The sequence below is a fragment of the Tupaia chinensis genome, unplaced genomic scaffold (assembly GCF_000334495.1).
Source record: "Tupaia chinensis unplaced genomic scaffold, TupChi_1.0 Scaffold000448_1, whole genome shotgun sequence".
Classification (NCBI taxonomy): domain Eukaryota; kingdom Metazoa; phylum Chordata; class Mammalia; order Scandentia; family Tupaiidae; genus Tupaia; species Tupaia belangeri.
The window spans coordinates 42,641-55,837 of record NW_006159953.1 but is presented as its reverse complement, the minus strand read 5'-3'; the positions used below and the strand labels follow the sequence as shown (position 1 = coordinate 55,837).

At 36.7% G+C, this 13,197-nt stretch overlaps 1 protein-coding gene across 1 annotated transcript in view; it reads left to right on the top strand.

Annotated features, from left to right (window-relative positions):
* ZNF654 (zinc finger protein 654) overlaps positions 1 to 13,197 on the top strand; it is a 104,095-nt gene that overhangs the window by 65,154 nt on the left and 25,744 nt on the right. Inside the window, exon 3 of the mRNA XM_006155330.2 lies at positions 618 to 699. Coding sequence (XP_006155392.1) covers positions 618 to 699 — 82 coding nt within the window. The remainder of the gene's footprint in view (positions 1 to 617; positions 700 to 13,197) is intronic.

The following is a 13,197-nucleotide window of genomic DNA, read 5'->3' as shown; positions in this document are numbered from 1 at the left end:
CTGTGGCGGGGGATTTCTCACTATTTCTCTCACTGTCTCTGTCTATCTCTCACCCTCTCTGGGGAGCAAATACCCCCAAGCAAAAAAAAAAAAAAAAAAAAAAAAAGTATAGTTGGTGGTACTTGCTATATGTAAAAGTTGGCTGAAAGTTTTATGGTAATTCTTTTATGTTTTGTGTCAATTTTACCCATCCCTTCTCTTCCTTTGGGAGGAACTTGATTTTAGATTTTCTCAAGATTCCTACTATACAAGGTGAAGCTAGACTTTGTTTATTTTAGATTATCCTTTGGTGTAGAACCATTGCTTTAGCTCCTCCTTCTATACCATTGAATTTTATTGCATTGTGGACACTGGTAGGCATAAATAACATAATTATTTCATTATGTAGTAACTCCAGTATTGCTTTATTTTCTTTTTTCTTGAAAACATTACTTTTAAAATCTTAGTAAAAGCATATGAATTCTAAATTATCAATATAGTTTTTAAACTATTTTTTAAACCAAATAGTTTAAAATAAAATATTTGATATTAAATAGCTATTATCACTTGATTATCTTTTAAACTAGAGCAAAAACTCAAAGAAGAAATGAAAGTTATCATTCACTTATTCTTTCTAGGAGTTTCTTTGAGTTGCTGCTGTTCTTTGGAAGAGATGAGTTTTATGAAGAGCCTTTAAAGGATATTCTTGGATCATTCCAGGTAAAACACTTTACTACTTGACATTCTGTCTACATTTTAAACAAGCCTTTATTTCCCCCCTAAAAATAGTTCATTGGTTATTTATTGCTTAGAAGTTTTTATGGTTGCTAAAATGACAATATTTAAAATCCTACAATTTGGCAGATAAAGAAAATTCTTATAATTAATTTTTAACTGTATTCCCAAGCTGTTCAAAGCCAGGATTCTAATTCCACATTTGCTAGACCAGAATCTGCTGCCACCACCCTTGTAAATTCCTAAGCTCATCTTTGGGATATACTCACCATTTAATGCCATTAATACAATGAAGAATTTGGGCCAGGTGAAAAGGATTCATTTTTGCCTAGCCTAGAAACATGTTGTCTGTTTTATGCAATTTTTTTGTTGACTGTACCCTGATTTTCTGATCTTTTAATAATAGCCTTCCCAAGCTAATAGGAAGAGGTTTTTGTTTTATTTCTTTTTTTGTTTTGTTTTTCTTTTTCTCTCTCTTTTTTTTTTATCTGATAGAAGAGCGAGTAAATCTAGATGAGGATCACAAAAGAGTCAAGATTTCCTCCCACAGATCTGTAGGTAAAAGAACATTTGATGTTTTTACCTTTTACTTGGGATGCAACACCTAGTTCTCTGGCTCACTTAAGCATCATTGACATCTCTTCAACACTTTTCTGAGGTGAAGTAAGGGAAGGTATATTTTGAGCCCGCCCTAGGGGTAAAGTGTCTAGATAGCATATCTTATATTTATTACTGTGGTGTTAAAGGTTTACTTTTAGCAAGAGTATTGCTCTACTAAGTATGCTATATCAAACATTTTACTTTATCCATTTGACCCAAAGAAAGAAGTGAAAATATGTATACTCATGGACTTTACTTTCTTTTTTTGGAGAGGTTTTTGCTATAGGGCACGTGCACTCGCCAGAAAGACGGAGAGAGACAGAGACACAGACAGAAAGTGAGAAATCACCCCCCAGGGAAGATGGCCACACCACAATCCCTTCTCCTCCATTCTCCTCTTGGGATCTTGGGCACTCATGCACACGCATGTGGCATGAGTTTAAGCCACCATGTCTGGGACTCGAACCACTGTCTACATGGGAGTCCAGTGACGTAGCCATTATGCTAACTGCTGGTTCCTGGACCTTACTTTCTAATTAGAAGATATATTAATGTACTTTTAAAATTTATTAATGCTCCAATCTATTTTCTTTTGACACTTGTGTTCTTGGCAATTCTTTTTTTTTTTTTTTTTCAGAGATATTTTTGCTAGAAGGTGTGTGTGTGCTCGCCGGAGAGACAGACAGAAAGCGAAAAATCACCCCAGGGGGATGGGCAAGCTGCAATCCATTCTCCTTCATTCTCCTCTCGGAATCTTGGGCACACATGCAAAGGTACCCAGCCTGAGGTTTAAGCCACCAGGTCTGGGACTCAAACCACTGTTGACTATATGGGAGTCCAGTGCTGTAACCATTACGCCATTTGCTAGTCCTGGCAATTCATTCTTGAACTTTTATTCCGTAGATATTTATTGAATTCCCACAACATGCTAGTCATTAAGTTCTGGAAAACCAGTAGTAAACAAAAAGAAAAAACCCTGCTGTTGTGGAGCTTAGTTCTAATGTAGTTTATTCATTGATCAGAATAATCAGTTCCTCAAGGGAGAGTTATGACTTTTTTGCTTTTTTTCTATCTCCTAATTCTTTGGACATCTCTCATCCTGGTTGAATCCTACACTTTATCCTATAATTTCTCCTTTTCTTTCTTTTTATTTAAATGTCTGCCATTTCTGCCACTTTTTTCAGATTTCACCTTTGGATAATCCTCATTTTCTGAACTAATCTACTGCTGTTGTTTATTTCCCAGGTCTGTGCCATTGGGGACCTAGGAAGGGCCAATATGTAGTCCCTCATGGACATGTCCCTAAAACCTCATATTTATTAAGCTTGTGAATTCTCCAAGCTTTTAGCTGATCTTTGACAATCGAGTGACAATCCTAGTGTCACCTATTAAAATATATGTATTTTTAGAATTATTTATTTAATATTTTTTATTATTATTTTTAACTTGACCAGAGGGAGAGAAAGGGAAAGTGAGAAAGCAGGGCACCAGGTCCAAGACTTAAACTGCAGTCAACCATATGGTAGTCCAGCACCCCAATGACCATGTCACCTGCTAGCCCCTAAAATATTTTATATATTCCACTAGTACAAGCCCTATTTCCCCAAGTGTTTCATCTCTATCCACTTAAAATATATATATATAGATAGATAGATAGATATAGATATAGATATAGATATAGATATTTTGAAGTATCTTATTTATTTGGGAGAAAAATTTTCCATTATAGTGTGCAGACACTTGCTGGAGAGACAGACAGAGAGAAAGCAGGAAATCACCCCCAGGGCGGTGGGAGGGAGGGATGGCCACACTGCAGTCCCTCATCCATTCTCCTCTTTGGGTTTTGGGCACATAGGCACACATGCCTGGTGTTTTAAGTTGCCAGGTCCAGGACTCGAACTGTGGTCGACTGCATGGGTGTCCTGTGATGTAACCATTATGTCATCTGCTGGTCCCACTATTTTATTTATTTATTGTGATTTTTAAGCCGCTGGGTCCAGGTCTTGAACCATGGTTGGCCATGTGGGAATCCAGCACCGCAACCACCATGCCACCTGCTGGCCCTCATCTCTATCCACTTTTTATACAGATTCATACCAGCTAAAGATAGTGTTATCTCTCTTCTACCAAAGTAGAACAAACACAGTGCTTTTCAGTTTTAACGTACATAAATATCACTTGAAAATCTTGTTAGAATTAAGATTATGATTCAGTAGTTATGGGGTGGAACCTGTTAGTCTGTTTTTAACATGGTGATACTGATGGTGGTAGTTTTTGGACCACATCTTGAATACAAGGAACTAATATTCTTTGTTACATTTCTGTTAACTTCCTTTTGTTTTGTTCACTCATAATTCAACTAGTATCCCAGCTTTGCTGCTCACTATATGTTACCTTGGGCAAGTTACATAATTTCTGTATAAATTTCCCATTTGTAAAATAGGGACAATAATTGTACTTTCTGCAGAGTCATTTTATGGATTAAATCAGTAAATTACTTGGCTTCCATCCTGGCAAAATAATCATGTCACTGTTATTAAGATAGAGTGTGTAGCATGCCTTGTGAAGGGTTATGTGTTACGAGGTCACACTAGCTGGATTTCTATTTTAACAATAATAACAAAAAGTATCTTTAAGCTTATTCTATTGTCCCATGAATTTCTGAGCTCCTAAAATCTGAGTTGTTCAGGTAAAAACTACTGACTCTAATTTTTTTTTCATTATTCCTAGAGGAAACTTTATTCTGAGTACCATATTTTTCATTATTCTGAGAGCCATATTTTCCATTTTCATTGCAAACGTTTTCTTTCTTAGCCTTTAACTTCCACTAATTTTTCTTTACCTAAATATGAAAAGATGATACACTTTTATAAGACGTACCTTCCTTTTTCTTCTTCTTTCTTCTTTTTCTTCTTCTTCTTCTTCCACTTCTCCTTCCTTCCTTCTTTTCTTTTCTTTTCTTTTCTTTTCTTTTCTTTTCTTTTCTTTTCTTTTCTTTTTTCTTTCTTTCTTTCTTTCTTTCTTTCTTTCTTTTTTCTTCTTCTTCTTCTTCTTCATCTAAAAGTCTTCTGGATTCCCTTGGGGCCAACAGGTGTCATAGTGGTCAGAGCTAGACTCCTACATGGCCAACTGTGGTCCAAGTCCTGGTCCTGGCAGCTTGAAACTCAGACTGGGCACATGTGCATGTGTGCTCAAAATCATGAGAGAACAGAGGAGAAGGGACTGCAGCATGGCCAAACCCTGGGGTGAGGGGTGGGAATGATTTCTCGCTTTTTCTCTTTCTCTCCGGCAAGCACACGGGCACTATGGCAAAAATCTCCAAAGGGGGAAAAACTGTTTTGATTTCCAGGAAATGACAAAAATAATGTAAAGTTAGAAGAAATTCATTACAATACTGGAAACTAGGATGGGGGCATCATACTATTTGGAATAAGACAAGATTGAGAGATGGTCCAGACAATACTTAATTGACCTGATTAACTAAATGTGATAAAATAAGGAGCTACATGAGAAAGAGACAGAGATAAGGAGAGAAAGAGAAACCTTTCAGTGATATTCAGTAATGCTCTCCCTCTCCCCTACAACCAACGTGTGAAAAACAGACTTGGTATGGGGTCAATCTCATTTTTGTTGGTGCTTCTGTAAAGTGCACCAAGCATGTAAGAGAGCCTCCAAAACAGTAATCCTGATGTGACTGTTAAACCTACATTAAAAATGATATGTATGGATGAGAGTATCCTCTCCATTGAGAGAATGGGGGTATGACCCAAACTAAGTGCAGCCTGCCTCCACCAAGAGGTTAAAAAAAGTCTTATAGAAAGCTATGGTTGTCTCCCTCTTTACTCCCTCACTGGCCATTGATTGAACAAATTCAACTATAATATACTTGCTTTGTTTGGACTTTAAAGATTCAGTAAGGACCTATTTGCCCACTAGTAAAACAGCTCTCTATTCTATGTAGTCTGGGAAGAGATGACCAAAGAGAATAAATACCATTTATCATCAGTTCTATGGAAAAGTAAAACAGTTTTTAAAAAATAGATCTTTTATATTCTTGCTGAATATTCCAATCAATGAATATTCTTTGAATATTCCATTGAAGATACCATTCATTGAATGGTATCTTTTATGAAATCAGTGAAATTGTACAGAAAGGTACAGTGGTACAAAAGGTACCCTGCAAAGCATATAAAAGTAAAATACTGTATGAAGATGAAACTACTAAATTAAAAATACAGTGAAGGAAATGAACAACATATTAACTCAAGCAAAAGCCAAATCAGTGAAGAAAACAACCTCAAATTTTCAACTCATATTTACATACAGGCATAGCTTGTTACAATTTTCTTTTTAAAAAATTATTATTAATTTTTAATATATTTTAGAATTATTATTCATACATTAAATTGCTATACATCATTTAGATTGTGAAGAGACTTTACCTAGCATGATATACACCTCAGTCCAGCCCAGTTGAGACCACCATACACATCCTCATCAACAGATAATAAACCTTATCTGTGCCCCACAAGTGTCTTACCTCTCCATTTCCCCCCCAGATTTCCTATGTTCTTCTCCCTCACACTCTCTTTCCACAGGTTTCAATTTTTAGGGTAAAAAAATGTTCCTACAGCTGTCAGACCCATATAAAACAAATAGGATTTACACAAAGGAAAAAATAAAATCAGGAGGGCAGTGAAACTCTGCTAGTAACAAATGCCAGAATAAATGTCTGTGGAGCTTCTCAAGAGAGAAAAAAATGTTTTAATAATACAGAGGCAAGACCCATAGTTTATAATAGAAGATAAAAGAAATTAGTCTCCCCTTATCCATGGTTTCACTTTCCATGGTTTCAGTTACCCAAGGTTCACTGCAATACAGTATTTTAAGACACACACACACACCACGTTCGCATAACTTTTATTATAGTACATTGTTATAACTCTTCCACTTTATTACTAGTTGTTAATTTATCATAGGTATGCATCTATAGATATGCACATATGTGATTTGGTATTATCCTCAGTTTCACAAAACTACTGGGGTTTCTTGGAATATATCCTCCGAGATTAAGGGGGAACTACCATTTACTTAGAAAACAATCTGGCTTCATATCTTTTATCAGGAAAACAATAAAGAAGCAATGCCAGCTGATGAAAACAAAGAATTTACAAATAGGATTATTACAGAACTAAAGAAAAAGGACTGATCTAAGAAAACAAGTAAAAATTAGTAAGCTATTACTATTATAGTAGCTATTAAGAAATTCCATTAATGTCAAATAATTTTCTAAAAGGAAAATACATGTTCTAAAGAAAAAGTACACACAATAATCTGAAACTAAAGTCTCAGGTTATGGTATTGGGTTGATTGGGGATAAAGAAGAGAGGGAAGAATCAAATATAATATTGGGTAACTAAGCTGAAGTGACTACATAGAGTGGTGCCAGTTGCCAAGTGGGCTGTAATTCCAGGGAGAAAAACGGGGTGATAGAAACGATAAATTCCATTCTAGATATGCTGAGTTTTAAATGTCATTGGAACATCCAAGTACTAATGTGTAACAGATGGTTAGATTTATAGGTCTTTATATATTTTCCTAGGGTTTTTTTTTTTTTTTTTGGTTTTTTTTTTTTTTTTTTTTTTTTTTTGGAGAGTTTTTTTTTGCTATAGGGCGCCAGGCAGACAGAGAGAGACATAGAGACAGAAAGCGAGAAGTCACCCCCCGCCCCAGGGGGATGATCACGCTGCTATCCCTTCTCCTCCATTCTCCTCTCGGGATCCTGGGCACACACACACACGTGCCCGTCGTGAGTTTTAAAGCCACCGGGTCCAGGACGCGAACCGTGGTCGACTACGTGGGAATCCAGCAACATAGCCATTACGCTAACTGCTGGTTCCCCCTAGTTATTTTTTTTAACTGAGAATATATATTATTTTTATAAATCAAGAGAAAAATAGGTGTTACAAAGTTTCTTTTTTTAATTAAAAATAAAGAGACTGTGGGGGTAGTGAACAAAATATTCACCGGTAATCTAAAAGCCTTACTGCTGGTGTTCTGTGACTGTTTTAATGAGTGTGCCCGGCCTTGGAGAAGGAGAAAGCGCTATCCCCATCCCTTGAGGTCATTGAATAAGTTACAAAGGTCTTTTTTGTTCGGACTAGAAGTAGGCCTTAGTTCAGCTTTCTCTCCCAGGCTCTACCCTGTTTTTCATTTACTTGAGGGTTGGGTGAGTGGGAAAAGAGAGTAGAGGCAAATAAGGAATATTACCTCCCAAGGAGGAGGAGGGCCAAGGCTATCTTAACTGCAGTAGCATCAAAAGAGAACAACAAATATAATCAGAGGTGAAACAGCCAGACACAAGAAAGGGGTTTGTGTTAATTTCACCCTGTTTCACTTAGGCAAATTCTGGAGCTCCCCTAAGAAGATAAGAGTAATCATCATTAATTAATGGGTTGTCTGAAGAGTCATGCATTTTTGCATAGCAAAACAGAAGAATACATCAGGACTTTTCTGACAACCCAATAGCAAACCTCTGAGATAATTTTATTATATAGACTTTTAAAAATTTTTTAATTAATTAATTTGACTACAGAGAGACAGGGTAGGAGGACAGTGAGAAAACAAGCTACCAGGTCTGGGATTCACACTGTAGTCAACCATGTGTGAATCTAGTGCCCTTAACCACCACGCCTGCTGGCCCCATGAGATAATTTTTTTAATTGTTTTAATTCCCAGAGGGCACATGTGCGCGCGCGTGAGAGAGAGAGAGAGAGAGAGAGAGAGAGAGGTAGAGAGGTAGAGAGAGAGAACCCCAATGGGATTTGGTCACACCACAATCTCCTTTCCTTCATTTGTCTATTCTGTCAGGATATCGGGTATGAATGCACATGGGCCCAGCATGTTTTTAAACCCCTGGGGCTGGAATTCAACCATGGTCAGCCACATGGGATCTGACTCTATCCATGGCCAACAGGCAGGTTCTCAGATTTTATTATTTTTAGTTAGTATAAAAAACTTTGGAACTGTTGACTGTCCACTAAAACCTTTTCAAAACCTGTACTATGGCTTTTTCTTATAGTACATGGAATAAGTTCACTAAAGATATAATTTGGCATAATCCTAATTTTAGTGTCCAAAACTGCCTTTGTAATGCTGTTAAAAGGACTTTAAAAGAATGCAACCATATCAGCTTAATTAGCAGGACATTTTGTGAGAAGCTGTTTCAGAATTGCATTACCATATTTTATGCTTGATTCTACTATTTTGACTGCTTATGACACCCCCACACACTGAGTTTTTCCACATTTACGAAAGCACTAATCCCTCTATGTTGCGGTTGGATGTCTTTCTCATTATGTTGTTAGATCCAAAAGGCAGTCATTACATTGTTAGATTCAAAGGATAGGGACTAACTTTCATCTGTGTGACTCTGACACTTAGTAGCCTTTAATCCCTTAATACTGTTTTAAATGCTTCCCAAAACATGAAGGAAAGATATAGTCATTCCTATATTAGTCACTCTTTTCTTTTAATAAAATCCATTTTATAGGCAGTGGGGAGTAGGGAGAGAATTCCTTTTCTGAGATCTATCATCCTAAAAACAATTGTGTGTATTGTACGAAGCTATTTACTTCACAGCCCATTGGTTACCACCATGTACAGATGATGGGATAGATCAGTAAATGTATATGTGGGATGAAAGCACAAATATTTATTTGTGAGTTCTACTTTGAGAATGTGTAGAAAAAAGAGAAATTGAGCTATGCAATGAACTTGGCAACTGTCCCATACATTTACTGAAAGTGAAAAGGATTGATGTTAAAATTGAAGTTTCAGATTCTTAAATCATTTTGTGAAGATTGTATTCCTTAGAAAAATTTTGTGTTAAAAATGCATAAACTTTGCTATTTTTCTATTGGCATTTATCTGTTTGAAATAGTTAATCCTACATATTTAGTAATTCCTATATATCACTAGATTAGAAATATTTTCACTTTTCTTGTGTTTTTAAAATAATCTGTTTGAAAGAAATATTTTACTTTTATTCAGCTGTTGAACTTCTGTGTTTACATTGAAAAGGTACAAGGGTCAGAGTTTTTTCATTCTAAAATATCAATAAATAATCTTGTGACACTTTAAGGTTCAGTGGGCCAAGAGCCACCATCTGAATAGGACTCTCAGTGTCAATAAGTTGCATTTATCTGAGAAAAATCAGTATATCTTGAGATGTAGAACAGCAGTCATCTCAAGAGTGGTTACTAAGCATCATGCATTGATAGTTATTCACATATAGTTTCTAACCATAAATAAAGACTTTATATTCTGAGCATCTTGCAGACTGGTCTTGTCAAGGGCAACCCTGAAATTCCTTCAAAATCAGTAATAGGATTAACACATTGGGGTCATTGAGGGCTTCATTCCTCACTGAAAGCAGATCGTTCAGTGTCCTAGTACATAATAAGTAGAATCCTCAGCATATTAGGGCTTGAAGCAGTTTATATTTTCCTAGTAAAATATGTCCTAGAAAATTTAGACTATAAAGAACTGCAGAGGGCATTAAATCCAGCCTCATTTTTTAATGGTAAAATTAACTACCAGAGAGATTCATTCATTCACTCAAATAGTATTTGCTGAAGATGAAGTAACTTGGTGTGTAGCATAAGTAGCACTGTGACCTGTCTTTTGAGTGACTCCTTTTGCCAAATCAGATTTTATAATTATTTCTTTGTGTGGAAACTATGCTCAAATAAATCTTGCATACACCTTAATTCTGCATTAGGGTTTGCATTAGCACAGGTTAGAACCATGACAAAAGCCCTTCTCATTCATTACTTATTTTCAAATGTAAATTGTAGAGTTGTAGTCACATTAGAACAGCAACCAGCAGCTAATGTTGAAATTCGGTTATGCTCTTAGTTGATTTTACTGTAGTTATGACTGGCTTGCCTTTCTGATTAAAAAAAGAACAGGCTTAATTATTTTATTTATACTACTTTCTTAGGAGCTACCTGGGATAACATTTTAAAATCTGACAACTGCCTTATTGGGGAGAGGGTAGATGAAGAAACTTTAGTTTGGTGATCTTGTAACAGAGTAGGACCTAGACTAGAATGGTAATTGTAGAAATGGAAAGGAAGCAGCAGATCAGCAGATGTTAAAATTAACACAATGTGGGGCAGCACATGGTGGGGTGGTGAAGGGGCTGAATTCCCACATTGCTGACTGTGGTTTCAGTTACAGACCTGGTAGCTTAGTTTCTCAGTCTCTGTCTCTCTCTGCTGAGCATACATGTCCTATAGTAAATTAAAAATAATAATAATAAAATAATTTTAAAAAGGAATATGAGGGGCCGGCAGATGGTGTGGTGGTTAAGGGTGTTGGACTCCCATATGGCCGACCTGGCGGCTTGTTTTCTCACTTTCTCTCTCTGGTCAAATGAAAAATAAATAAATAAATAAAGTTAAATATAGTAATTCTTTAAAAAGGAATGGACATGATGTTAGGATCAGTAGAAGACAAAGATGAGGTTTATACTGATACATATGTTTATATTTGTACCCAAATGTAAAAATAATACCTAAGACCAGGAGTCTTCAGACTTCTGTTACGGTACTATGCAGGATTTCTTGTTCTTTTTTTTTTTTTGAGAGGCTTTTGCTACCGGGTGCATGCACTCACCAGAGAGATAGAAAGCTAGAAATCCCCCCCCCCCCCGCCCCAGGGGGGGATGGTCATGCCGCAATCCTTTCTCCTCCATTCTCCTCTCGAGATCTTGGGCATGCATGCACACATGCCTGATGTTAGTTTAAGCCACTGGGTCCAGGACTTGAACCATGGTCGACTATATGGGAGTCCAGTGACATAGCCATTACACTAACTGCTGTTCCCTCCAGGTTTGTTGTTGTTGTTGTTGTTGAAAGTCTGAGCATAGGGACCAGCAGATGGTGTAATGGTTATATCGCTGGACTCCCATGTGGTCAACTGTGGTTTGAGTCCTGAACATGGTGACTTAAAAAAGTCATACCAGGCATATGGGTGTGCAAACTCAAGATCCTAAGAGAATGGAGGAGAAGGTATTGTGGTGTGACCTTCTCCCCGAGGGGTGATTTCTCACTTTCTGTCTCTCTGGTGAGTGCACACACCTTGTAGCACAAATCTCTATTAAAAAAAAAAGTTTGAACATATGTCCCTAATAGTATATAATTATTATTTATGTACATGTGCTAATACTATGTACATTATGAATTAAAATACATTTTACTAAAAAATTTCTTTTTGTAGGGAGAGATTTTTTTGCCTTAGGGCATATGTCCTTATCAGAGAGACAGAGATAGAAAGCGAGAAATCACCCCTCAGGGGAGATGGCCACATCGCGGTCCATTCTTTCAGGAATTTTGGCATGCATGCACATGTACCCAGCATAATCTTTAAGCTGCTGGGTGTGAGACTCAAACCACAGTCTACTATGTGGGAATCCAGTAACATAGCCATTATACCTCCTGCTGGTCCCTATCTTAAAATTTTTTAAAGGATTATTTTATTTATTATTGTTATTTATTTATTTATTTATATTAATTTGACCAGAGAGAAAAAGAAAAGAAGAAAGCAAGCCACCAGGTCTGGGATTCAAACCACAGTCAGCCATGTGGGCCCAGCACCTTCAGCAACATGCCACCTGCTGGCCTCATAAAATACATTTTTAAAGCATATAAGTAAAATACTTAAAAAAAATTAAACAGTATAAAGGGTCCAGCTAATAATGGTATGGATATTGAGGCGCTGGATCCCACATGTATGGATGCCTGGTTTGAATTCCAGATGCAGCAGCTTGAAAATCATTCCAGAAGTGTGTGCATGCATGTCCAAAATCCTGAGAGGATTCTAGAGGAAAAGGGATTATGGTATGGCCATTCCCCCCGTCTCTCTCTGGTGAGTTTGAGGTATTTCCCATGCCCCAGCCCTGGTTTTTCTCTGGTAAGTTCACATGCCCTATATAGCAAAAACTTATAAGAAAAATAAAAAGGTGGCGTGCTAGTTAAGGTGCTGTACTTCTATGTGGCTGACCATAGTTCAAGTCCTGGACCTGACAGCTTGAAAATCACACTGTGTGCATGTGTGTGCGTGCCCAAGAAAAGAGCGGAGGAGAGCGGATTGTGGTGTGGCCCTCACTCATGGGAGTTTGAATTTTCTCATGCTCTGTCTGTCTCATTCTCTGGTGAATATACACTCTCTATGGAAACAAACAAACAAAAAGTTTTATATATATATATACATTCAAGTGGAAAAATTTTCTTTTCTAAATAATGATACTCAGTTTAAAATCCCTTATAAGAGTTACACAAAAAATTTTGCTGAACTATTGACTACTGAATTTCTGAACTTAGTGTTTTCTGGAACACTAGCCGTTTTTAACAGCTAAATTATAAAAGCTCTTTAAGATATTCCAGTTGAAAGAGTTTTTATAACAAAGTTCCAGTTGAAAGAGTTTTTATAACAAAGTTCTGATTTAAAATTTTTAATAATACAGATACAAGCATTATAGGTGACCTATAGATTTTTTTGCAAAAACAGTCATGTAAATGATGCAAAATACTAACAAATACCCATTCTAAATCATTCTCCATAGAACTTTCCTTTCAAAACCATACATTTCTTTTTTTTTTATTAATTCACTTTACACCATCACAACACACAAATGAATTTTCCATCCAAAATACACTGTGCATTGGCTCAATCAAGCACATCCACATACATGTTCTCAGCAAATAATTTTCCAATTCTTACGTCCTGCATACCTTGCCCTTTGTCTTGCCATCCCTGATTCCCCATCCCCCACCCTCTGCTATGTCCCATCTTCCTCCCCCATTGTCCCTGGCATCC